This window comes from Sinohyriopsis cumingii, chromosome 7 (assembly GCF_028554795.1).
Source record: "Sinohyriopsis cumingii isolate HCF-2022 chromosome 7, ASM2855479v2, whole genome shotgun sequence".
NCBI lineage: Eukaryota > Metazoa > Mollusca > Bivalvia > Unionida > Unionidae > Sinohyriopsis > Sinohyriopsis cumingii.
In genome coordinates this window covers 80,389,165-80,416,728 of record NC_142967.1, presented here as the reverse complement: position 1 = coordinate 80,416,728, position 27,564 = coordinate 80,389,165, and the positions used below count along the sequence as shown (strand labels likewise).

General features: G+C 34.8%; 2 protein-coding genes across 5 annotated transcripts in view; one reads left to right on the top strand and one right to left on the bottom strand.

Moving 5' to 3' along the window:
- The window catches only part of LOC149795609 (uncharacterized), a 63,668-nt gene extending 56,362 nt beyond the window's left edge, over positions 1–7,306 (bottom strand). Inside the window, exons 1-2 of one of the 2 annotated variants that reach the window (XM_089965433.1) lie at positions 7,217–7,306; positions 6,776–6,975 (exon numbers count right to left, since the gene is read on the bottom strand). In XM_089965433.1, coding sequence (XP_089821559.1) covers positions 6,776–6,909 — 134 coding nt within the window. In that variant the 5' untranslated portion in view covers positions 6,910–6,975; positions 7,217–7,306. Of the gene's footprint in view, positions 1–6,775; positions 6,976–7,195 lie in introns of both variants that reach the window. The other variant, XM_089965434.1, reaches the window with a different exon arrangement.
- Positions 7,307–9,420: 2,114 nt separating this feature from the next.
- Positions 9,421–25,670, top strand: LOC149795608 (uncharacterized). Of its 3 annotated transcripts, none has more exons than XM_089965431.1 (4): positions 9,421–9,458; positions 9,964–10,102; positions 15,420–15,529; positions 23,791–25,670. In XM_089965431.1, exons 3-4 carry the CDS (start codon positions 15,433–15,435, stop codon positions 25,626–25,628), a joined length of 1,935 nt encoding a protein of 644 aa, XP_089821557.1. In that variant the 5' UTR covers positions 9,421–9,458; positions 9,964–10,102; positions 15,420–15,432; the 3' UTR covers positions 25,629–25,670. The 3 variants fall into 3 exon arrangements, with proteins under 3 accessions (XP_089821557.1, XP_089821556.1, XP_089821558.1); XM_089965432.1 differs by having other exon boundaries at positions 9,430–9,491; XM_089965430.1 differs by having other exon boundaries at positions 9,427–10,102.
- Positions 25,671–27,564: the final 1,894 nt, after the last annotated feature.

Genomic DNA, 27,564 nt, shown 5'->3' with positions numbered 1-27,564 from the left:
AAGTTGACCATTTCACTAAGCAGGCTTATATAGTATTTTAAGAACCCATCCAATGTAAACTATCTCCCAAAATGTATGTAATGTTGATTTTACTATATCCTGACAACCATCTCCCAAAATGTATGTAATGTTGATTTTACTATATCCTGACAACCATCTCCCAAAATGTATGTAATGTTGATTTTACTATATCCTGACAACCATCTCCCAAAATGTATGTAATGTTAATTTTACTATATCCTGACAACCATCTCCCAAAATGTATGTAATGTTGACTTTACTATATCCTGACAACCATCTCCCAAAATGTATGTAATGTTGATTTTACTATATCCTGACAACTATCTCCCAAAATGTATGTAATGTTGATTTTACTATATCCTGACAACAGCTGTTTCTAAAGACTAAGACATAATTAATATAGTCTTTTGCTCCTAGTCAGTCAACTATGAACTTAATGATAATATAATTGCAACAGATAAAAAAATATGGCTCAAGATCAGTTAATCGCATGCAAGATACCCTCATACGATTGTGTTGATCCCACTTACTTTCAAAATTGCCCAAGATCTTAATGATATAAGTACATGTTCCAATTTTGATTAAAATGTGACTTAGATTTTTAATGTAGCTTTAAGAATTTTTCAGTCATATTGCTATGATGTCTGCAGTTTGGCAGTTTATAGTGTTGTCTAGCACTGGGCCATCATGCCGCAAGCATGTAGCATGATGTCCCACCCAGTCACATTATCCTGACACTCGGCCGACCAGTCCTAACACTAACCTCTTAATGCTGAGCTCCAAGTGAGGCAGCTGTTAGTATCATTTTTGTAAGTCTTTGGTATGATTCTGCCAGGGATCGAACCCATGACCTCCCGCATCCAAGGTGGATGCTCTAACCACTAGGCCACCAGAGTGGTTTGATTAAAATCAGATTAAAATTAAAACTTCCAGAGTGGTAATAACCTCAGCCAATTATATGTAAGATCACTTCATAAAATATGCATGGATCTCACTCATTTCTAAAAAAGTCAAGAATTTTGATAATATAAACATGTACAGTGAAATCCCACTATAACAATGGTTTGGGTCCACAAAGTGCCATCATACTATGTAACATATCACAATATATCCAAACAAATCAGTTAACTGAAGAAAATGTTGAACATGTATCCTCACAGATATACAAAATGGGGGTGGGGGTGGGCAAAATAGTAGTGGTTTTAGTGATGCAGTTACCAACTCAAACTGGTGCATGTAAGATTAATGATAGTTCAAACAACTGCATATTTAATTTATATTTTCTGGGCAAATAATGATGAATTGTTAAATACTAATAATAAACAGTAATATATGTGTAAGAAAATTGGCAACTTAATAGTGTAAATAGTTTGTGTACACGTACACACCAACCAATCTCATTGTATCCATACTAGTAATTGTGTCGAAAATGTGTACACAGAAATATACAGTAATTTCTAGAATTTCCCTGCTAGATTCTACCTGAATTTCATGCTAATACACTCACAACTTAAGAAACAATGTATTTTCCAAAACATTCATATGTGCTGGACACGTCTAATGGACTGCCTTTTTATTGACAACAAAATGAAAAAATTAAATAAATTGAGAGTTTATAAAAAGAAACTGGTCTTAAAGGTTTGAAAAATACTTTAAATGAAATTGGTACATAGGTTTTTACAATAAGGTTGTTAATATTAGAAAAACTCATTTCTATCTTATCATTCTAAATGGAATCAGTCTTTTAGTTATATTCAGTTTTAATTTGAGAGGATTTATTTATTTCAATTATTCATCGACATTACAATTTGACTTTAGGACTAAATCACCATTTTGGAATTACAATGAAATTATTTAGAGACATTTTGGATTATATAATTGTGATACATCAAGACTGTTAGCACATCAACACTACTCCAGGCTACTGGTATATCCATACATTCAAAACTGGAATTCACTTGGAAAATTCTATACTTTTGGACTTGTGATATAACTTTTAGGACTATCTGAGATATACTTCACAATTCTGAAAGTTCTTTATAAATTTTCATTTTGTATTCGAGGGAAATAAATTATTGAATTTGACTAAACTTATTGACTTTCACATTTTTTTGGGGGCCCCCGAGTGGCCGAGTGGTCTAAAGCGCTCTTCGTTACAGATCACTGCCTTCTCACCTCTGTCTGCGGCGGTTCGAGTCCAAGATTCAGCCAATGTGGGCATGTGAGAAAGCTTGCCAGTAGCTTCTCGTGGGTCGGTGGTTCTTTCCGGGGTTTTCCCGGGTTCTTCCTCCACCATTAATACTGGCCGCCATGTATAGCCTATCATGCTGAAAAATGGCGTTAAACCCCACAACAACAACAACAACAACTTTCACTTTTTACTTTACTTAATCTAAGACCATACAATCGTAACAAATGTATCATATGTCAAATCATTGTACTTTGCATCTCCCAAGATATGTACATGTATAATCTCTATATTTTACTTCTTATGGGATTCTTCAATATCATTCAGTTTTTCATCCCAATTATTAAATCCTCAAACTTTTCAGAATTTTTCCTAAGACAGTATGACTGAATGATAAAATGTTAACCGTGACTGTCAGCCTTCTAAATGAGACTGTGAGCTTTAACTGTTGATCTGGCCCAAATATGGGCATTTGATTTATCAAGAGGAGGAAGGTAATTTGCCAACTTCTGTCATATTTCTCATAATCTGTCTTGAGAAAGGACAGCCATGGTAGCTCAGTTGGTAGAGAATCAGAATTATAATCTAAGGATCATTGGTTTGATAGCCATCCCAGCTAGCCCTGGTATGTTGCCGCCATACATCCTTAGAAAAGGCACAACTCCTGTTTCCCTGCTCATGCCTCTTGTGCCATTTTGCATTGACTAGTTTAATAGTATCAACACCTAAATTATGCTTAAGAAGACCAAGTAAAAATATGTAATGGTCTAGACATATACTAAGGAATAACACTGAAGGTATCCAAACATAATGTGATAAAATGAAGAACCAGGATGACTGCTGATGCTCAGTTCTTCCTCAAAATAATTAAAATGGTATAAATGAAACAACAGCAATAAGTCAGATATTAGCAAAATTCAGAAACCTTTATAGATCAAACAGAGCAACTGTAAGGATATTTTTAAGGTTTCTTTTCCACTTTTTTCTACTTTTAAAATATTTTTAAGAATAAATAGATGATACATTATTGATACACATATCAACTTGATGGTCTTTCCATCTTTAGAAGGTCTGTCAGTGGTAGGTGGTGCCCTTTTATGTGATACCATACCGGCTGTAATTCCAGTAGGCAGATTAATGATGCAGATACAGCATCGATCAATATGCCATTCTCATCCATGACAGACAATAAAAATACTTTCAAACAAAATACTGTTAATGGTCAGTGGTTTAAATTAAGCTTTCTAGGCCATTTCAGGCTGCCCTATTTGACTATATGTATGACTCATCTTGGCAAACATGCCCTATTTGACTATATGTATGACTCATCTTGGCAAACATGCCCTATTTGACTATATGTATGACTCATCTTGGCAAACATGCCCTATTTGACTATATGTATGACTCATCTTGGCAAACATGCCCTATTTGACTATATGTATGACTCATCTTGGCAAACATGCCCTATTTGACTATATGTATGACTCATCTTGGCAAACATGCCCTATTTGACTAACTGACCATATGTATGACTCATCTTGGCAACCATGCCCTATTTGACTAATTGATCATATGTATGACTCATCTTGGCAAACATGCCCTATTTGACTAACTGACCATATGTCTGACTCATCTTGGCAAACATGCCCTATTTGACTAATTGATCATATGTATGACTCATCTTGGCAAACATGCCCTATTTGACTAATTGATCATATGTCTGACTCATCTTGGCAAACATGCCCTATTTGACTAATTGATCATATGTATGACTCATCTTGGCAAACATGCCCTATTTGACTAATTGATCATATGTATGACTCATCTTGGCAAACATGACCTATTTGACTAATTGATCATATGTATGATTCAACTTGGCAAACATGCCCTATTTGACTAATTGATCATATGTATAACTCATCTTGGCAAACATGCTCTATTTGACTAATTGATCATATGTATGACTCATCTTGGCAAACATGCCCTATTAGACTAATTGATCGTATGTATGACTCATCTTGGCAAACATGCCCTATTTGACTAACTGATCATATGTATGACTCATCTTGGCAAACATGCCCTATGTTTTGCACTGCATGAATGCTTTAAAAACATCTTATTACCAATTTCACATGTTCACTTATAAATGGAAGTCAATATGGTGTTATCTTCAAAACAGAAGAAATAGTGCAATGTCCACGTGCAAGGGAAATCTCATTCAGAAGTCTGAGTGTGAAAGAACCAATACCAATAAGTCCAATCACATTGCACTTCCTCAAGATGAACAACAACTGCTGCAGCCACAGGCACGTTTTTATTTACTGAAGAAGGAAAACAACTGACAACACCTACTCCTGTTCTATAATTTTTTTATGCAAGGTGACAAACTTATGCTGATTCTGTGCACATTTATTTATTCATAAAGTTGCCACATTCAGTCCCTGATTAAATATCTTCACATAAAAAGAGACATCCTAAATCTGCTCCTCATATATGTGTGATGTGATGGATATTGATTTTTAACGTAGCTTTAAAACTTTTTCAGTCATAACTCTACGATGTCTGCAATGTGCCAGTTTCTAGTGATGTCTAGCACTGAGGCATCATGCCGCAGACATGTAGCATAATGTCCCACCCAGTCACATTATCCTGACACCAGGCCTACCAGTCCTAACACTAACCTCTTAATGCTGAATGCCAAGCGAGACAGCTGTTAGTACCATTTTTGTAAGTCTCTCGTATGACTGGGCCAGGGATTGAACCCACAACCTCCCACATCCGAGACGCATGCTCTCTAACCATTAGGCCACCGGAGCAGTCCCCATGTATGCACTGTACTTATCATTTAATAACAACTTCTGTGCAAAGTTTCTCTGTTGCTTTACCAATATTTTCTGTGGGTCACACAGGAGAATAAATCACATTAAGTTCTTAATGGTGGTTACTGTTTACTCAGGGTTGGAATAAGCAACAACCACCTATCAGAATATTATGTAACATATTTCACTGTTTGACATACCAGAAGCGTGGCCATCAAATTTGACCCAAGCAGACAAGATACAAATCAAAAGAGTAACTTTTAGTAAAAAGGATTATTAAATGATTAGCCAAGTAATTCATTATACATGTTCCTGGGAACACATGCATTTGGATAAGATAATTAGCATGGATTCAGTGATGTCGAGGTGGGGGGAAATTAAGAAACACATTACCCTGTGTTAATTTAGAAAAAGCATGTAGGTGTTGCCAATATGTCGTTCTTTTTCACTAACAAACACTGTGTGTATGTGACATCTTCCTCAGATGGATTCTCAAGTTAAAGAATAAAAAATAAAAAGGTACTTAAATGACTAATAATTATTTGTGTGTGTGTGTGTGTGCACGATTTGGATTTTTAACATAGTTTTAAAAAAATTTCAGTCATATCACTACGATGACTGTAGTGTGGCAGTTTATAGTGATGTCTAGCAACGGGGAATCATGCCGCAGACATGTAGTATCATATCCCACCCAGCCACATTATCCTGACAAAGGCTGACCCGTACTAACACTAACATCTTAATGCTGAGTGGATAGCGAGGAAACTGCTAGTACGGCCATAGTTCAAACCCGCAACTTCCCCCATAATAATTATTTGTTACTGTAAATATTAAAGTAACTTGCATAGGGTTAAGTATCATGTTCTATCGATTCTTGTATCAATATGTGTATCAGTAAAGCAAAAGTATCAATACATTAATATATCAATGAATCATTTCACTGATTGAGTGAAAACATGGCTCAGATAATCAGTTACAAGGTCGCATCATTTGCTCATTATTATGCACGGATAATGTTTCTGTTTATTATGAGCCACAACATGGGCAATCCATAATCACCACTATATTCAGCCCGTGATGGAAACAGCATGGACAGATTTTAAGTTTAATCATGGAAATGTGAATTTGCCATGATCCACATGTGTGTACTTATGGATCAGTTAAATTCATGGAGCTAATTCAAGTCACAAACAGGATTCACTTTTCCTCCCTAGCAGTGCTAGCATATCACCTTCACATCTGAAGGCTGAATGTGAAAAGAAAAATACTTTTGTTGATGAAAATCTTCCCTAGTTCCAACCAACTCTAGCTTTCCTTGGCATCCGTCACTCTTCAACCTACTGAAATGGAAGTCAACAGCTGTTGAAATGGTAAACACCTGATTGTACAAAGATTTACTCTGGTCACTAAAAAGTCATCAATTAGTAAAGCATGACTAAAGAAATTACCTGGCTATGCAAGATTGTCAATATCGGCTTCCAACCATGGAATATATTTTTCACAACCAATGAAACATGTGGAAAAGAGTTATCGATTGTTGTAAACTAGGGCAATAAAACATCAATCCCCATCATAACTATCTGAACTGATGTCTTTGATGTTATGACCTGGTCCCCATCATAACTATCTGAACTGATGTCTTAGATTGTATGACTTGGTCCAAGTGTATTTTGGGGATTGTGTGGTCCTACAATGTAAGACATAGCATATGTTGGTTTTGTTCGATAATCATCAACATTTAACTTACGGCATTGATTGCTCCAGAGTCTGATTTCTTGGAAATTTCGCCATAAAGATGGTCTTAAGTGGTCTTGCATTGCTGGCATCTGGGTGAGCACTCCAAGGTTTGGAGTAACAGTGGTCCAAACCAATTATATCCATGATTGATTATCTCCCCTGGCTCCAAACGGCTAAAAAATGGATCGTTTGCGAGCAGCGCCAATAATTCTAAGGAAAGAAATGTCATATGAATAATTAGATTTATGAGTTTTTCAATGCAGCAATGACATAAGATAGTTCACAAAATGTTTAAAAGCACCGTAGTAAAATACGCAAGAAATTTTAACTCGAAAATATGCAACACAAACTTTCAACATTCTCGGATTTTCATAATACATTGTTACACCGCTGATCGGTATAGTATCTATATCAAATAAACAAAACTCACGTGTTCTGTAAAATACACTACCTTCAAACAATTAACATTTTAGTTAAATATTAATCTTGCCTTCAATTTCATTTTAATAAATTTATGCAAATGGCGACAGTACAACCTAATGTGCGAATAGTAAATGCACACAACGAAATGCGGAAAATCAGTAACAGTTCTCTCGGTCATAATATTTTATAGGACACAAAAGGAAACCAAACATAAAATGCAGAAAAAAAACAGTTTTAATTATAATTGTAAGCCATTTTTCAGTACTTTCTTTTTTCCTTTGTTGGTGTCGATTTTCGGTTTTGTCGATTTTCCTTTTATTTCAATGACTAATGGTAATGCACTGTATCAGTCTTTGCCCCAACTCAGACTTTTTCAACAGGACAATTGTTCCCCATCCTAACTGACAATGAAAGGTCTCTGATAAACATGAGTAGATGCCTACAATTTCGCTGAGTTGTCACCATTTCTGTAAATCCACTTGCATTCAGCTCAGTGGTATACGATGATGTCTTGCTGACAACTGTCAGGACGTCATACTTTCAAATTTCAAGACATCTGATGTCTTGTTCAAGGTTCTGGATTGGATCTGTGCCTTTATTGAATTGGTACAGTGTACCACTTGCTGGTTTGTGTAACGTTATTTGCCAAAATCTGCCCTTTATGGGAATTCCAACGGAAAGTTCATTGGGTTCTAGACTGTGATGGCACACCATAGCTACAACTTTCTTATAAATGAGATAGCCTTGTGGTACCTTAATAAATGCTGTAAGGACATTGGAGATGTATTGAGATCAACTCCCTAACAAAGGGTTAACTTGATACACTGATGCACACATGTTCATGAAGGTACCTAAATCAAATAGACCAAATAAATAAATAAAATTATCTCTACCATTCCATCCCTACCCCCATCAATATTTGTATGTGCTTAGGAATAATTAGGCTCCTTATTTCTTTATATCACTACTGTTTGACAAGATAGTCCATATTTCCATTACATTAAAGTAACTTGGCTTCCTTAAGTGCAATCTAATGAACCTACTATTGATGTTTTTTTATAGCATCATTCTTATTCTCCATGTATGCTATTAAATAATAAAAATTGAAATAATAAATCAATAAAGTCATTGCTGATAAAATATTCATTACTTGTGAACTTCTGTAAAATGGTTTGCTCCCTTTTTATGCGTACGTGAATGATATATTATTCATTTTATTTTGAAAAGTACCCTAGATGCAGGAGAAAATTGTTTGTAAATGAGGCCAAATGAAAAAGTATGCATTGTTTTGGTTACCCGGCTGACAAAGGGCTGTAACTATGATCAAAGTAAAATTTAGGATGCTAATGACACATATTTTCTTGCTTTTGCTTCATTGACCTCCAAACCAATAAAAAACTACAGCAACAAAACGTTTGTACCAATCTATCTAATCTAATTTGGTTTCTCAATCTAGAACCACACATATTTTTTTTTTATTTGGCCTAAAAGAACAATTACAAAAAACACTTACCAGATTTTCATTCGATGTTCCACTTTAGAAACTTCTTCCACTGATATAAATTGGGATGAATTTGGCAAAAAATGAGACATTATTTTACAAATAGCAAATATACATGTTACATATATTTTTTCAATAAAAAAAATCACTTGATATTTTCTGAAGATCAATTAGAATATAATACTCTCAGTTATTGTGTTGGTGCATGAATTAGATGCTTTAAGTTTAAGTTCTTTAAATCTATAATGAATTACAGCAGTTGTATAGATAACAACCAACTCCTTCAAGTAGCTAATCTGTTATGCAAAACTATTGCAAAATGACTAGCATAGTAGCCTTGTGGATAGTTCAGTGTAATACTACAGTAACTTGAGTTACAACAGTGTTGCAGAAATTGATATGAGAGACAGTAAGTAAAAAACGTGATAAATTTATAAATACGGTATGCATTAAAGGCTAAATTTTTTAGATTAAATATGCAAAGTTATTATGACACAAAATATGCAATAAAATAAGTTTGATGAAAAATGAAGTTACATTTGTTTTGCGTTCAGCCGTCAATGTCTACTGTCTTAGTGGCATGCACATTATTTATTTAATTTGATATTTTCCCGATACATATATTTGTGTTCGTGAAGTAACGTATTAGTATGACCGTACTCTTAATTCGGTTCACGGTCCTAATCTCAGAAACAATGTTAGTTGCAAAAACCACTCTTCAATTTTGAAGGTGCAAAGTGTGAAAAAACTGCTCAAGATAGAATAAACTGTGAAATTTGTTTTTGAAAAAGTCGAAATTATAGTTGGAACATTGTTTTATACATATTTCTTTAAATTATTATCATTTTTGTTAGCAAAAAGCTAATGATTATAAACTTAATAGCCATAGAGACTGTCATTTAATTTATATATTTGTTACCTATATTCGAGTACATGGAGCTCTGTTTACTGTCTTTATTTATGAGGGTATCGCACATTACATGAATCACAGTAGTTTGTTAGAAACTATCAAGAGAGGACGCGAGTGAAATTGCATGAAACGGTTGTTACGGTGGATGGCATTTATGAAACTGTTCCAAATTAAAGTATTTTATCTTTAGCGGTTCATGAAATTTTTTAAGATCTGCGCGAAGAATGCCGTAGAATGCGCTCGCCGCTTTAGCAAGAAAAGTAGATCATTGCGATCACAAATTTATTCTTACGAGTGGTAATTTAAGAGTGGTAATTTAAGAGTTAAAGGTGAATACATATTCTAAGATTCCAATATGTTTCAGTGATTGTCCTAGCGACATCTATTGATTTCACGAGTTCCATCCCCTAGTATGTAAAGCCACTGACCAAATAGCGTGTAACAATGGTGCACTGTGAATAGGCAGAAAATAGTGGAGACAGCAGACTTCAAAAGGATACTTTGTAAGTTTAACATCAAAAGTATGACTACATACTAGAGAGAAGCCATGACATAGATTGACAATGAAAAATTGCTTATTTATGAGACCGTTCCAGTTGTGTGCTCCCCATCTCTTGAACATGTAGGAACAGTTATCAAATTTGAATGACTTGATTTTGATTGGATCTGGTGGCTTGCCAAAACACAGAAATATCTGATCGATCCACCAAGGTGTAGATAGAGTTAACATCATGGACACATCAGGTTTAATAACACTACTAACCTGTATACACATATATATAAAGAACATATTCACAACATGTCTGTCATTTCTGTGAAGATGTACAGCTCACATTTTGTGTCCCTCATCGCAGTAAGGTAGTTAATAACTTTCACGCTCATACCATGTTCAGGGGTACCTGTGTAGGAGTTTGTCACTGTTACTTGGCATGTATATGTTATGCATTTTCACCATGGAAGGGTTTAGGAGACATTAGTGACTTATATTTGAATAGTAAATAGTAAGTGCAGGAGGACTGAAATGTCAGAGTGATTCAGAGTAGTTTACCAGATGCCGAATCATTCTTTATATTTCAGTTGTGTTTATGTGTATTTGCTTTATATAAAAAAAATATAAAAAGCATTGTATATTGTTGACCTTTGGAAATTATTTAAATATCCTGACATAATTTTAAGGAACAGCAAATGCAGAAGTCACCAGCTGCATCTTTTTTTCCTAGAACATTTGCCATATTGTATTTTGATTAATTTTTCTATTATAAATATGTTTTATGCTAAAAAATGTACACTTTTAGAAAGTAATTATTGGTTTCAATCTTGCAGTGTTGTAGCTTGTCCTATTTTTAAAAAAGTGTACTTGATCTAATTATGTTTTATTCAGGTATGAGAATGATTAGGTTATTCAGTGTTTTTAAGTGCTAAAAAAGCAAATCCCACCCTTTTTACTTTTTTGTGCAACAGAACAATAGTTTGGGTCATAATTTTATTGCTCACATCAATAATATTAATAATATTAATAATAATAATAATGAGGACTTTGTATAGCGCCTAATATTTAGAAGCTCTAAGTGCTTTACAACATTAGACAACACCTATAACATAAAAAACATATATAATGATATGACTACAAAAAACAAACACCATGAAATTAGAAAACATAAAAACATGCTGAAAATATTTAAGGTAGGAAACATTATTAGGTCTTTAAGTTTGATCTTGCAGTCAAAATAGGTGAGTTTTAAGAGCAATCTTGAATGGGATCACTGTGTCTTTGTGTCTAAGTTCAGTGGGCAATTCATTCAACATTGCTGGGCCCTGGTATGCAAAAGAATGTTGTCCATATGACTTCATTTTCATAGTGGGAATAATGAGTATACAATTGTCAGAAGAGGAGCATAAGTATCTTGCTGGGGTGTACACATGGGTGAGGTTGGATAGGTATGTTGGACTGGAGTCCATTAGTGAAATGTAGCACAGAGAACAAATTTTGTGTTTGATTCTGGATTGAATGGATAGCTAGTTTAGGATACAGAGCAGGGGGGACGTGTGCTCTGATCATGTTTCACTAAGGGTGACCCAAGCAGCTGTGTTTTGAAGTTTCTGGAGTAGATATTGAGATGAACCAGACAGAATTGAGTTACAATAGTCCAGTCTTGAAAGTACTAATGAACACACAAGTGTTTTAGTGACATCAACTGAAAGATATTGCGAATGGAGCTGATGCGTCTCAGCTCAAGATATGCAGCCTTGCATATGTTCATGACATGTTGGTGCAATGTGAGAGTACTGTCCAGAGTAACACCTAGGTTTTGTACTGACTGTGTGAATTTAATGTTGGTGTTGCTGATATTTATTGTTTGAGGTAAAGGATATGAATGAGAAGGTCTTTTTGTTGTGATCAGAATGGCCTCAGTTTTATCATTGTTCATCTGCAGCTTATTACATGTCATCCATGATTTCACATCAGAAATGAACCTCTCTACACCTTGGATGGTAGCATCAACTTCAGTTGGGTGGCTAGATTTGTATATTTGGGTGTCATCAGTGTACAGTTGGTGAGACACTGGATGATGATCTATGACACTTGAGAGCGACTGAGTGTACAAAATGAAGAGAACAGGTCCAAGAACAGACCCCTGTGGAACACCACAACATAGATCAACTGGGCTGGAGTGTATTCCATTTGCAGATACAATTTGTGTCCTGTTGACCAAGTAGGACTTGAACCACAGTAAGGCTGTTTCATGAACGCCAAATACATACTGGAGATGGTGAAGTAATATATCATGGTCTATTGTGTCAAATGCTGCAGACAAATCAAGGAGGGTGAGGACTGTAATCTTTCCGCTATCCAATGCAGAGGGAATGTCATTAACTACTTTTAGAAGAGTAGTTCCAGTACTGTGGCAAGGGCAATATGCAGATTGTACATTGCTTAAAAGACTGTTTGAATTTAGATGAGATACAAGCTGGGATAGAACAACCTTTTCTAAGATTTTTGATATGAATGGGAGATTAGAAACTGGGTGGTGGTCTTTAAATCATTATGGTCTAGTGTTTTTTTCTTCAGCAGAGGCTTTACAATGGCAGTTTTGAAAAATGATGGGAATTCCCCGGATGGGAGAGAGGTATTAATAACATCAGTTAGTGAAGGCAATACTGGATCTAAGCACTCAAGCAGCAGTGATATTGGAATTGGATCAAGTTCACATGACTTTGATGCACTCTTCTTCATGATGGTATGTACTAAATCCATAGAGACAGGTTCTATTCTGCTAATGGTTGCTGCTGAAATTTTGTATAGCAACTGTATGGTGACAACGAGTCAGTTGAAATTGTGTTGTCAAGCTTATCTCTAATGCTTTGTACTTTGTCACGGAAGAAATTTGCAAACAGGTCCAGAAGGTCTGCTGGAGAGAAGGTAGTTGGAAGTGGTATACATTTGTTCCTTTACATTAGCTTGTTAGTAATCTCGAAGAGCTCTTTGCAGCTGGAACTTTCCATGATCTTAGTACTGTAGTGGGCTGATTTCGCTGCATGGACTATGTTTGTGACTTTCTTATTAGCGGCTTCATAGATTTACTTATGAGTAGTAAGTCTGGTGGAAAGCCAAATCCTCTCAGCTTTACAGTGGTCTCTTTTAGCAGTGCAAAGCTGGTCCCAAACACTGCTATACCGCAAAGAACACTTTTGAATTGATACTCTGTGCTTGGTGGCTGAGGCATGTTTGTCAAGCAATGAACACAGGCAGTTATCAAATTCTTCTGCTGTAGGAGGTAAACACGTTGTTAGGTTTGCTTGGACGTCATGCATTAGTTTGTTTCTATTTATCATACAGAGGTTTATCTTAGTAGCAGATAAATGTGGAGGGTTATGAACTGATACGTCAAGATGGCATATAATGTTGAGGTGATCTGATGCAAGTTCATGGGATACCAGGGAGGACCGTAGAATGTTATCATCAGGTCTATGAAGAATCCAGTCTAAAATGTGACCATGTTTATGGGTGGGTTGGTTAACTGACTGTTTGAGGTTGAAAACATTAATGGAATCTAGGAGTCTTGATGTCTTTGGGTTTCTGGAGCAGTCAAAGTGAAAGTTGAAATCTCCAAGAATAATCAGGTTGCCACCTATTGAATTTCATACTCCATGAGATTCGGAAACTGCTCCCAAAAAAGAGATTCAGTCAGTTTGTTTTTTCTACTAGGAGGAGGGCAGTAGAGGCAGAAAAAGTGGACTTACCTTTGTTCCAGTGTGAGTGTGGTTTGGACGTCAAGGCATCAGTATATTAGTTTTGGAAGCTATTTTGATGTTGTCCAAGGTATCAGATTCACATGTCAATGTTGGCATGACATGCAGGTTATTTCTTACATCAGCTTCAGTTTGCTGAGAACATGTCATCTGGAGACTAGTGCAGAATGAAAATGTTACTTGCGTTATTTTTATCAACACCAGTATGGTTTATATGCTATGTGATGCTAATCGGTACTATGAAATTTCATAATGTTTTGTGTAGCATTTGTTGTGATTAAAATTTAACAAGATTTTGAATGGGATATTTCAGCAATAATTTTAATTGCAAATTTTCATGCATGTAAGATTTGTGTCGATTGGAGGAATATTCTGAAGACATGTAAAGGCACTAAATTGCACCAGCACTTTCTTGTCCAAAAACTCTGTGACTGATTTTAAGCCACATGTATTTTGCATGTTCCCACATGGGTTTGGAATTATGGAAAAAGTCAAATATTTGAAAATTGCTTTCCCAGGTCTTAAAAATGCCTGGAAACATTGACAAATGACTTTAAGGTCTTGGAAAAAGTCATAAAAAGTTTTTCATTATTACAACTGGCTTAACTGGAAACTGGTAATGTGACTGTTCTTTTGTGTTTTGGAGAAGCTTTTGTATACAACAGATTCAGAGCTTATTGGGAGGTCTAGAAATTTTCATTTTTCGGTATGGAAAAGGTCTGGAAACTTTTTTTAAATTTGTAGCAGGAACCCCAGTTTTGCAAAAGTTCTCTTTGTACTTCTATCCACATTGTTTAATAATATTTCATGATACAAGGATTGTATTAAGTACCCTTAAAAATCCTCTCCGCTCATATAATGATTGTTGAACGTAAGAATACAGTTCTTTTAGGGATTACCTATCCCATATTTGCACATCTGCTGCCCCGTGCCACTTTTTTGTTTTGTTAAGTAAAAAGTTTCTTTATTTCTAAACCAAATATTGAATTGAATATTTTTGAGCCTTCTGGCTTTTTGGAAGGCCAATACTTGAATGTCTCTTACTCAACAACCTTTGATTGGAAAGAGAAGTAATTCTTCTGTAGTTTATCTGGTTACTTTAATGTGGAAGGTCAGGGGTTCAAATCCAGGCCAAGTCATACCAAAGACTTACAAAATATGGTACTAACAGTTGCCTTGCTTGGTGCTCAGCATGAAGAGGTTATTGTTTGGACTTTTTGGTCTGGTGTCAGGATAATGTGACAGGGTGGGACATGATGCTACATGTCTGTGGCATGATGCCTCAGTGCTAGATGTTACAATAAGCTGCCACACTGAAGACGTCATAGTGATATGACTGAAAAATTGGTAAAACTATGTTAAAAATCCACACACACACACACATAATGCTGCATTGTGATTCTGTCAATCCTTATTATTATGCATGTATCTTTCCTCAGTTATTTATAAGAATTTTCATAAAAATCAATGTAAAATTGAAATATCCACCAGTATTGTTCAGTAACCTTTTTATTATTTAAAACTTCATTATTTTGATGAAAACTAATTCTAATTTTAATTGTTTTACAGTTTGGAGTTTAAGATGGAAGTTTATTTATTGATGCTGTATGTAAGCTTGGAGCAGGAGAATGCAATCAGAGAGTTATTTTTGCATCATGGCTGGCTGTACAATAGGAAAGGTTTGTTTAAAATGACAAACATTTTGTGTCAGTTTATTACGCTTGTTAATGCTGGAAGATACCATAGCCTTTAATGCCCAAATCAAGTTTTTTGAGAATTGATTTTAGAATTGATAAAATTCTCAATTATTTGTTTTTATTACCACTTTAAATAGACTTATTTTATATTTATTTTATTTGAGACATAATATATTATATGTACATGTCCAGGATTTTGTTTTAATGTAAAGTCTGCATTAGTGGAAAGTGAGACAGCAGTTAAGGTTTTGGGTCAGGTTTTTTATTTGCATTTTTTGACATGCTTACTCATCCCTTTCACCTGAAATGAAAAATGTCCAGTCAGCAAGTTTCATGATTCTAGGTAAGGACCATCTTTTGTTGTAAGTGTGTGGTACTAATAGAGATATATACAATCACTTAGTTTGATGAGTCAGGCATGAACATGGCATGAGATTGAACCCAAGTTAGAGAAGCGTTAGATATGGATCACAGTGACTTACTTGGGTGAGGGTATAGTACTCATAGTTATATCCCTCATGAAATTTATTAAATTACAAAAGTATGTATGCAGGGTGCTGAAAACCTATTTGGTTATAAGCTAAATGCTAAAAATGATTCAGTAAAATATGAAAGGTAGGTCACAGTGCCTTCTTTTGTTGTGAAAAATAGTATAGTTTGATGATTCTAGTATAAGCATATTTTTGTGATGAATGTGTTTTACTCGTCAGAAAAAAGCCACACACCCATTTTTATCACTCTAGGTGATACCAGACCTGCCAACTCTTACAATTTTGCTGTAAGTCTTACAAAAATAACCCTTAAAATACGGACTTACTGCATACTAGCAAAAACTACGGAAAAATTATTGTTACCGAAAATTCCGGATAATTGGTTCATCTGTGTTTTATTTGGATTCAGGTTTCATCTTAGAATTAGTGAAATCAGTCTGGGAACCAGACTAACTTTACAGCAGCTCCCCAGATGCTTTAAACTGCACCTATTTGTTCATGCGAGGCATCTGCATGATCAAACTGCTGATTATAGAAGTTTTTAAAAGAGGCGTCCAGAAAATGATGCATCTTTAAGGCTAATGGGAAAATAAGTTTCTAGGAAAGGTTAATAATCAACCCAGAAGAATAAAAAGGAGAATTCAGATTCTTGTGAATAAAAGCTGGAAAGGATACAGTTACATTTATTGGACATCACATTCCAATTTGAGTATGTCTCATGGCGGTAGCTATGATTGCTGTCGTCATGTGAAACAGAAACAAATTTCAAAGAATTATGTCAAGATGAGAGATAGCAACAAACCATTGAGCTGCATATGGTTTGCAACTATAGTGTGCAGCTGTACTAGTGGTAAATAAAGTCTGTGTACTTTACACACTTTTCAGTTGATCATAATGTTTATCATCGATGCATTGAATATTCGATTACGTTTTCCAGCTTTACAGTAGCATTTATTGATATTTTATTACACCTTACTGAAAACTGGTCAATCTTACGGAAAAGAATCAACTGCCTAACTGAGACGGACTCGTCAGGGTTGGCAGGTCTGTGATACACCTAGTACACCACTCTCTCGATAACTCGCGCACATTGGGGTCCAGAAACATCGACCGCACTATAAGCGAGGGGCGAGTTCTCGAGGGACCTATAAAATAAGCCCAAAACCAATAAAGTGATTGACGACATAACGGAAAAATAAGGGGGGGGTAGGCAGATTATACTGTTGAATACTCACTTTATAATCGTTCTGAGATTAACTGTTAATAAATATCTCTTCATAACGGTGTACTTTATTATTTTCTCATAGGACAACGTTAAAAATTTCAGGATAAATTACAGTATATTGAGGCGATCATCGAAAACATTATTCCACGTGGTTTCCGTTCGCTGAACATGTGTACCACTTCACACATTGTGTACTACGTCACTAAGTTTTATGTTGAATTGTATACATTCTAGTTTTATTGTTTGAGCCAAATTAGAAGTTTTTTATACACAAAAGATCGACTCTTTTCGAGAAACAGTGTCGATCGAACGATAGATAGATAGATTTGAATGCAATAGAAGTAAAATGGAAAACAAAAAGAAACAAGAGTTAATCAGTACTGACATATTTAATTGGTCTACAAATTTAAAACAACGTAAATTAGAACAAGTTAATACTTGCCGTTTGTGCCACGCTTGACAAATATCAATTCACTTTTTGAAAAAATCAGTTAATTTTTTTTGTGTGTGTTACTCCTTGGTTTCTCTGCCGCCGAGCAAAATCCCTCAGATTTCTCAACTGCATGAGCTTTACGTAGTCAACATTTTGGGTCTCCAGCCACCTTATGGCAATATCAAAATATTTGCTTCCTGTACAGAGGGGTGGGGGTGCAACATCTGTGTCTGCATCACTTTCAACACTTGTGTTACTCCAGTTAGAATCGTCTTCTGCTGCAAATTTGTTCGCTATAGAAATAATTATAGTTTCATCTGACATGTATTCGGCTGTAGGGCAATCATTGTCAGCACAAATCCACTCCTCCATCAAGAGAAACGCCCATCTCAGGACCATGAGTCTGTACTAATTTCTCCCAAACAGCCTCGGCATTAATGACATCAGTTTCACTGAAACATTTGAAGTCACTATCGTCGTCGTTGTCTCTGTTACTGTTTTGCTTTACGTCAAAGGCAGCTCCAAGACCCTTAATCCAGCACCCGAGGTCTCTTGTAATCGATTTAGTTTTTTTAATGCAACAAACACTTCCCCAAGTTGTTGATCAAAACAAAGCTGGCATGTACATGTAATTAGGTTCTCACAGAAGTACTCACGGGTTTCGATGTGACGGTCGATTGACTCTTTTCATGTTTTCAATGAACAGACTATGTTGTGATTATAATGTTTACACTGAAACGGAATTAAAGGATTAGAACGTGACTTTCACACAGGAAGTCATTTAATTGGTGTTTATTTCATTCTCTGTTGCCACCTGTTAACATTTACCAGAAGTTTTCATTGATCGCTATTTCACCAGACTGTTTATTTACAGTATAATGACAACTATTTATCCTAAAACTTACATAATATATGATATCTTTAAACAGAGGTCTCGCTAGGATTTTAAAACTGGGTCTTTCTGCCTCTGAATTCAATCACTAAATATCAGTATATTTTCTCACTTGGCCGCCAAGTCAAAGCCTTTGAACTAGCCGCCTAGCTGTTGCATCATGTTCTTTTTTTTTTTTAATGTACTCTTATGAAATAGCAACAGTACATCAAAGAGTCTTTCAGTCACTGAATTCTGTCATTGTAAATATCAGCACAGCAAACTGATCAACACATTTTCCCACAAAGCAGGTGGCTGAAACAGGACCGGCAAATCTTTGAATTTTCCCGCGCACCTATTACATGCGTACGGAGGACTCCTGCCTCAGTGATTTTCTGCATCCCAGATCAAAAATTGGCATCCAAATACGCGTAATTAAGCGTTTTCGAGATCTCTGAAATTAATTCTTCTCTAGAACTTGCAAATTGCAAAATATGGATTATATTTTTACGGGCATTAACCACCATTTTCGATGATAAAACGAGCAATGTATCAAGGTTTAATTTATCAATTCTTATCGTAATCTTTTTCATGTTCAGCATATTTTAAAGATATTTTAAATACATTTTGTTTGGAAAAAATCGGGAGCCAAGACGGACACCGCATTATAAGCGGGATCGCGAGTTATCTGGGCGCGCGTTATCGAGGGAGTGGTGTATATACTCCTTTCCCAGGATAACTTGTGTCGTGATAACTTGCAAACTTAGAATGTAATGTCTTGCATGGATCCCAAGAAAGTGAATAATAGAACTTGCATGTAGACAGTGCTTTTATAGTTATTTCCTCCTAACTGATAGATGTCAGCAATATCGTCGGTCATTAAGGTGCTGACGAAGCCTGGTTACCGAACGTGCAAACTTTGTACTTTTGACTAGTTATGATAACAGGTCTGTTAACCTTACACGTATTTCAAATTACTTAATAATTCATCTCTAACACAACCAATACAATCTGAGTGTCATTTAAAAGCAGATTTGTATTGTATACATTAATCAATTTTACTCTTTGTCCTCTATTGAGAGACCACCTCTCTGGCAGTTCTCTAATAATAATAATAATTTACTGGTATAGAGGGTTTTATGTTTTGCTGTGTGCATCTAAAAGGAATAAATTAATTTAAATATTTATGATGTGATACTGTTAATAGACATCTCCAAACAAATATCCAATAGATATCTCCAAACAAATATCATAAACTGTGATGGATAAATCAATAAAATATAACATTGCTTTATTACATGTGTTTACTAGATTTGTCTACATGTAATATCTGAACTATAAACAATTTATTTTTATGTGCTTATTCTTTCTTCCATTCACTTTTTCCTCATTGATCATAATTACACATATGTACTGTTATGCACTCAATATTCTAATTGATACAAATATTACTCACTGAAATAACAATTAAATAATCAAGTATGACACAATGCAATGGTTTTGACAATAATTTAGCAATCAGTAGTTTTGGTTTGTTTCTTAGAGAAGGTGTGTTGTACAGGAAAGGGTGATGTTGATAAGAATTTTTAAATTGGTGGCATGGTTTGTTTCTTTAATTACTGAGTAAACAAGGTTATAGGATATGCATGATAGAAGCAAATATCTTGTCTCTCGTTATCAAATTATATTGTACGCAGAAAGTGGCGGTTTTGGACAAGAATTTGGCAGGTAAAAATGTATTATTGTATGAGTACTAAATTTATTAGGACCAATAAATCATGGTCCTAATTTGTGCGGTAAGAAGACTTCAAAAATTACGTGTCATATTTCAACTTGTTGACCTCATTTTCATAATTCCAATAAAAATAATTGTGACACTTTACTCCCTGACTTTTTATCCTACATCTGTTTCATAACTGTAAAAATCAGAATTGTGACTTTCTGTCCTTTGACCTTCAGTCCTACAAATGGGTATCTAAGTCACCGTCTCCTCTTTCCCACTCATTGCACAAAGATGTTAGTAAGGCAGTAATTCAAGGGGTGAGGGGCATTTTAAAATACTTTAAAGTGTTCTCTTGTCAGGTCAGCTAAAACTGCATCATTCTCTGGTTTAAGGTGTTATGTGCACTTTATATGAAAGACCATAACTGACTGATGTTTGTGATATCTGGAGCATGTGTTAAAACTATTCAGCATTTCACATTCACAAATATAATGTCTCATCATTTTGTTTTATTTTTTATCCAAAAGCAGCTCTTATGATCTTTCAGTGATTTGATTAATTTTCAAAGCAACTGATCATGTCTGAAATTTAATGACCAGACTTGATCTGGTCCACTAAAATGGGAATAACTGGGAAGAAGACTTAATCAGCATTGCCCAGGGATTATATTTTATTAACTTTCTGATCATGTACTCATGGAAACAAAAATAGAAAGGTCTGTATGTTGAATGTGAAGAAAATTGTGATCCGAATTGGTAAATGAAATCTTCTTATATTGCTCATTTTATAACTGAAAAAGGTTGTTAGTGCATGAAATGTTAGAATCAACATCATGAAATTTGCAAGTTTTAATAAGCAATCACATATTTTGTTAGATTTTATGCAGAAATAATTTCTCAAAACACTGTGAATAATATATGGTGAAATAGCGATTAGTGAAAAATTCTATTAAATGCTAACAGGTGGCAACATTAAAAGAAATAAACACCAATTTTATTGTCTTGTTAGGTTAAATTCATGTTTTATCATTTAATTCTGTTTCAGTGTAAGTAGGATAATCGTGGCATGTTTTCTTATATTAAGACATGGAATGAGTCAGTCATCATCACATCAATACCCAGAACCTAAGTATCAGATGTATTTTGATTTGGAGAAGTGTCAGTTACATTATAACACTTAATTAAAAGAGATATTTGTTGTTTTATCATGTTAATTATGTCTTTTGTATCAAATCAAGTAAGTGAGGTATAATAAAATAGTTCAAAGGAATGCCAATCCATCCTGCAGAAGCTCTTGTGGTCACTATCATGTCTCAGAATCAATCCAGTTTAATTGAACATGGTTTCCAAAAATATATATATATAGTAGAACCTATCTTGAAAGACCACCTCTTCTGCCAAAAAATAATGGTCTCTCAAGACAGGTGGTCTCTCATAATAGATTGTAACACTGTATTATCAATAAATCTGTTCATGGAGATTCTGGTCTCTCAAAGCAGGTGGTCTCTCATAGCAGTGGTCTCTCAAAACAAGTTTTATAATGTATGTATGTATGTATGTGTGTGTGTGTGTATATATATATATATATATATATATATATATATATATATATATATATATATATATATATATATATATATATATATACAAACAATATGGAATTAGATGATGTGTAAACCATAGCAATGTGAACAAGGTTTTTTTCTCTCTGGAGCATTTCTCAAGGACCTGGTACAAAAATGGTAAAAAGAATGGATACTGGCTCAAATTTCATGGCAAGCCATGGATGGCTTTGCATATTCCAGCATAGACATGGAATAAAACAAAATTCATTGTCAGAAGAGACACTTTAGATGAATCAGGCAGTGAAATGTGAAGTGTCACAAACTGCAAATATTATTGTGTTCTCATTCTCATTCCCATTATTCCTGAGGGATTTTTGTTTGGTTAAAATCATTTAGAACTATTTTATAAACATATGATATTTTTCCTGTCACTTTTACTTGGCATTGATCTTTATGAAGTTAAGATGATTCATTTTATGGCCTTAGACTCAAGGTCATAGTCATAGAAATTTATGTTTAGGCTTTGTTAAAGTTTTTCATTTGCTTTTGCTTCCTAATTCCCATGACAAAATTTCTTCATGCTTGACATCAGGTTTCTAAGACAAATCATTCTGTGGCCTTAGACTCAAGGTCATAGTCATAGAAATTTATGTTTAGGTTTTGTTAAAGCTTTTCATTTGCTTTTGCTTCCTAATTCCCATGACAAAATTTCTTCATGCTTGACATCAAGTTTCTAAGATGAATCATTCTGCATTATGCACTCTTGGGGTCAAGGTCACAGAAAATTTGCCTGAAGGTTTTGGTTTAGATCTTTTCTTTTGAGTATGTTTCTTAAAGCCATTGATGCATGTTGTTCAGACATTGGCTTATGAAGCCAAGATATTCATCCTGTGACATGGCTGCTCAACCTTTTGACTAAGGGGTAAAGGTCTGGGTAACACATTTTACAGCAGTGCTTTGATTATGGGTTGAACATGCAGGTCCTGGCCTAGTATTAAATTTTCACACACATACACACACACATACGCACACATATGTGTGTTTGTGTGTGTGTGTTGTTTTGATGTCAGTTTTGGTACCAGTCTAATATATCATTAACACAGCTTTCAATAAAAACTAGTTTGTAAAAAGAAAATGATCTTAATGAGCTAGACTTGAGAGGTCATTGATGAACAATTCATTTCAGACTGTGATAATGCTGTATCTGATTTATTTCTTATTTAAACTTGGTATTCTCAAGTACATACATACATACACATGCATACATACAGACAGACAGACATGCATGCATGCATGCATACATACATACATACATACATGCATACATACATACACACATATATACATACACATGCATACATACACATGCATACATACATACATGCATACATACATACATACATACATACATACATACATACATACGTACGTACATACATACATAATAACACTAGTTTCTTTTGCTTTAATAGCTGTATTTTTCATGAAATTCTGTAAAGCTGATGCCTCCAGATTGTTTGGAGTTTTGAATTTTACTTTATACATGTTTGATTTTATGGCACAGCAACACAAGTAGATTATTTAGTACCATGGTAATTAAGTAAAAGTGCTTTGCCCCAAAACACACCATAGTAGTTGATTAATGCTTTTCCAGTTGGAGGATTTGAACCCACACCCTTGTGGTCTGGAATCTAGCACACTATCCACTTAGTCATCTTCATTTACTTTACAAAGGCACTCTTAAATTTGAAATGGGCTATGAACAGGACGGCAGTTTAATGACAATTACGTTAATATTGCATGGTTAAAAAAAATGTTGTAAGGAAAATGATCATTAAATAATAATTGATAATAGTTTTTTAATTTCTCACATTGCATTATTTTTTATCAGGAGATAAATAGTACATATTTTCATTTTGTTCATCCTTATTGACAGGTATCATATTGGAAAGACAACGATCAACATCAGGTCTTTATGATGTTGGTCAGTACAAGGCTGATGTTTCACAAAGTGTATACTCACACGTATACGAGTCCTCCAGCAGAGTCACAAACACAAGTACTGTACCTACGGAGAGCCTGAATCTGGAAAGTACATCTCAGATAAACTCCTTTTCTACCACATCACCTGTGCATCAGGACATATCAACGGACATTTTCAGCAGTTATAGGTCTTCCATTGAGGTCCTATTGAGTAACAATGTGGATAGTATTCTTCAGTCAAGAGAAAATGGATATTTTGCCAACACTGTTGGAAAAGATAATGCAGATTTACATTGTCTCAGTGAAAAGTCATGCACCCCGGATCATTCAGAAACTGCATACCAGAAGAATGATCCAGAAAGGCATGAGATTCAGGACTTTCAGACAGACAATTATGGGGAAGAAGTTCATGGTCCAGAGGAGACTGTATCGGATTTGACCCACAGAAATTGTCAAGGTTCACAAGGTCAAGTAAACGACATTAATGTCCCTTGTTTCACAGGTGATGATAAATGCAAGGGAGATAATTCACAGAGAACCATAGATCTGTATGGGGATGTTTCATTTAGCACTGCAGGTAGGAGGTTGGGTGAAATAACAGAAGAGACACAGGACAAAATTTTGGATGGTTGTAGTAAAAATTCAGAAAAACAAGCTTTTGGTGCTAGTTCAACTTGTGACATTGAAAAGGACTTGGTCCATAGCAATTCAGATCATAATGCACTGCTTAAATTTAAAAGTTCCAAAAGAGTAAAAAAAGGTCATGGAAGTAAAATTTCAGTAAGAACTGATAAAAACTATCAGGAACAAATCGGTCAAAATATTAGGAAGAAAAAATCAAAATGTCAATCCAAAGATTTAATGACAAGAAATATTGGAAACAGAATTGATACAGAAACGATAAGTACCAGGGAGATGTTGAATCACAAGAACTTCAAAGAAACTACGAAGCAGTCAAATAATCATATGTCAGGCAAAAGAGGGAAATTTTACTGTTCTGAATGTAATGTAACGTTTTCGTATTTAAATCACTTCAAGAGCCACAAAATTGATGGGAAGTGTACATTTGAATGCTCATATTGCAAGAAAATATACACAAGTAGTACTTATTCCAAATTCAAAGCACACCTCCGATATCATAGGAATGAACGCCAGTTTAAGTGTGACCTCTGCAACAAAAGTTATAATGAGTTTTCAAAGTTAAAAATGCATAAGAGAAATCATTCTGGAGAGAGGCCATTTATTTGTGAGATATGTGGGGCTCAATTCACAGTCTCATCAAATTTGAAACAGCATAAGAAGATCATGCATACGGAGCAAACCCGAATTTACCAATGTGACTCATGTGGGGTTAGTTTTAAGAGAGAGGCCAATCTTCGTTACCATACAAAATATATGCACACAACAGCACGACCATTTGTATGCAACATTTGCAATAAATCATTTAAGACCAAATATGTTCATAATTTACATATGAACACTCACAGGGAAGATGTATGCTTCAAATGTGATATGTGTGGAAAAGGCTTCAAAAACAAAAGTTATCTTTTTTCACACATGAAAAGACACAACAAGGAGTTTAGTACATTTTGTGAAATATGTGGAAAAGGATTTTACGAGAACAGAAAGTTGCAGGACCATTTAAGGACACACAGTGGAGAGAAACCATACAAGTGTAAACTCTGTGACTACAGATGTGCGATACAAGGAAACCTGAAAAAGCATCATAAAATACACATTAGGGAAAAGAAAGAAGCCAACATTGCATCGGAAATAAATTTGGTATTATAGTAATCCAAACAACTTTAATTTCCAGTAAATACATTAAACATATTTTGAATGCCTTGATCTTTCTTTTCTCCTATTGCGCCATCACTTTCCTCACTTGCTGTATCAGTCTTATATTGCTTGAAACATCCTGTGATAGTGACTGAGGAGACCGGACATTAAAATGGAGAACAAAATAGGGTATACAAAGGTAAAAGTCATATAGGTCATGTATGCGTTTAACAATGATTATTTCTATAATAGGTTTTATTTTATAGCATTTGATTCTGCATACTTTTAAATGGCAATTATTCATTTTCTTCCTGCATCCATGTTCCTTTAGAAAGTCCTTATTTACATGCCTTGAGAAGTACATACGGCAAAATCAATGTTAAAGTACGTAACTATTAAAGGGCAAGGTCAACCTAAAGGTGTCATCCAATACACATAAACATTAGTTTACATACGTCAGCCTAAAGGTGTAATCCAATACACGTAAACATTAGTTTACATACATCAACCTAAAGATGTAATCCAATACACATAAACATTAGTGTACATACGTCAACCTAAAGGTGTAATCCAATACACATAAACATAAGTTTACATACATCAACCTAAAGGTGTAATCCAATACACATAAACATTAATTTACATACGTATATGTGTATAAGTAGATTTGAGCTTTGAGGAGAATAATACAAGTTTTCTTCCCACAAAGTTAGATCATACAGTGTAGTCATCTGTATTGCTGATGAGAAAAACAGGAAAGAAAGCATTAAGCAGTTAATTGACAAAGCTATCTTGGATTTTTAGAGATAAACCTTGGGTGCAGTCTTGATCTATGACATAGGGACATAGCTAAGAGACTTGGCACTGTTTTGTAAGGATGCCAACAGATCAATTATTGTAAAGTTAACTTCCAGGCTTTATAAATTGGATGTTATTGAGGAAAAAAAATGAAAAACCTTAGGGATCAGAGATTCTTATCAGTGCAACTATAGCAACCAAAAAATCTAGATCTCCTGAAAGAAGTCTCTGAACTGGACTGAGTGATGAACACCTTAACACAAACAGGATCATTTTTGAGCTGGACTGAATGATGAACACCTGAATGCAAAATGGCATCATTTTTTTAACTGGACTTAGTGTTGAACACCTGAACACAGAACTACATAATTTTTGCTCAACTTTCATCTGAAAAAAATCATAAGCATATGGCATGCTTATCTTCCGTGCTCACTTAGTGATCTTTAATCATTGCAGTTTATCAAATATATGGAGTGCAAATGGAAATGTTTCTTGTTCTGTTAATTTCTTGTCTGTCAGAAAGTTTAATTTTTCTAGAAATTGTAAATGAAATACACAAAATTACACTTTCATTTGAATTTGTTGTTGTTGTTATATGGTTTAATGCCATTTTTCAGCATACTATACACGGTGGCCAGTATAAATGGTGGAGGAAGAACCCGGGAAAATCCCAGAAAGAACCACCAACCCACGAGAAGCTGCTGGCAAGCTTTCTCACATACCCAAATTGGCCAAGCATGAGACTTGAACCCACACAGAGGTGAGATGGCAGTGATCCATAATGGCCACTCGGTCATTCGTCCCTCCTCCCCTGATTTAAATTTGTTATGCAGCTATTAAAGAGGAGTCATAAAGTGAACAAACAAACACTATTTTTGCTGTTTGTTGTTTCCATTGTACTTTTCTTCACGTTAGTATTTTTGTCTTGGGTTATATGTTCACACGGTTAATGTTCTTAAATTACTATCTTGTCACATGGAATGTATTTTAATCGACACTTTAGTGCTAGCAGAATTAATTTTTATCTATAGGTCAGTCTTCCATAATCGTGTGTGTATTCAGTCTTAGATGTAGACAGTGATAATGACTGAATTATTTTTAAACAGAACAGAATTGTAACTTTATTCAAGAGTATGCCACTGTACCATAA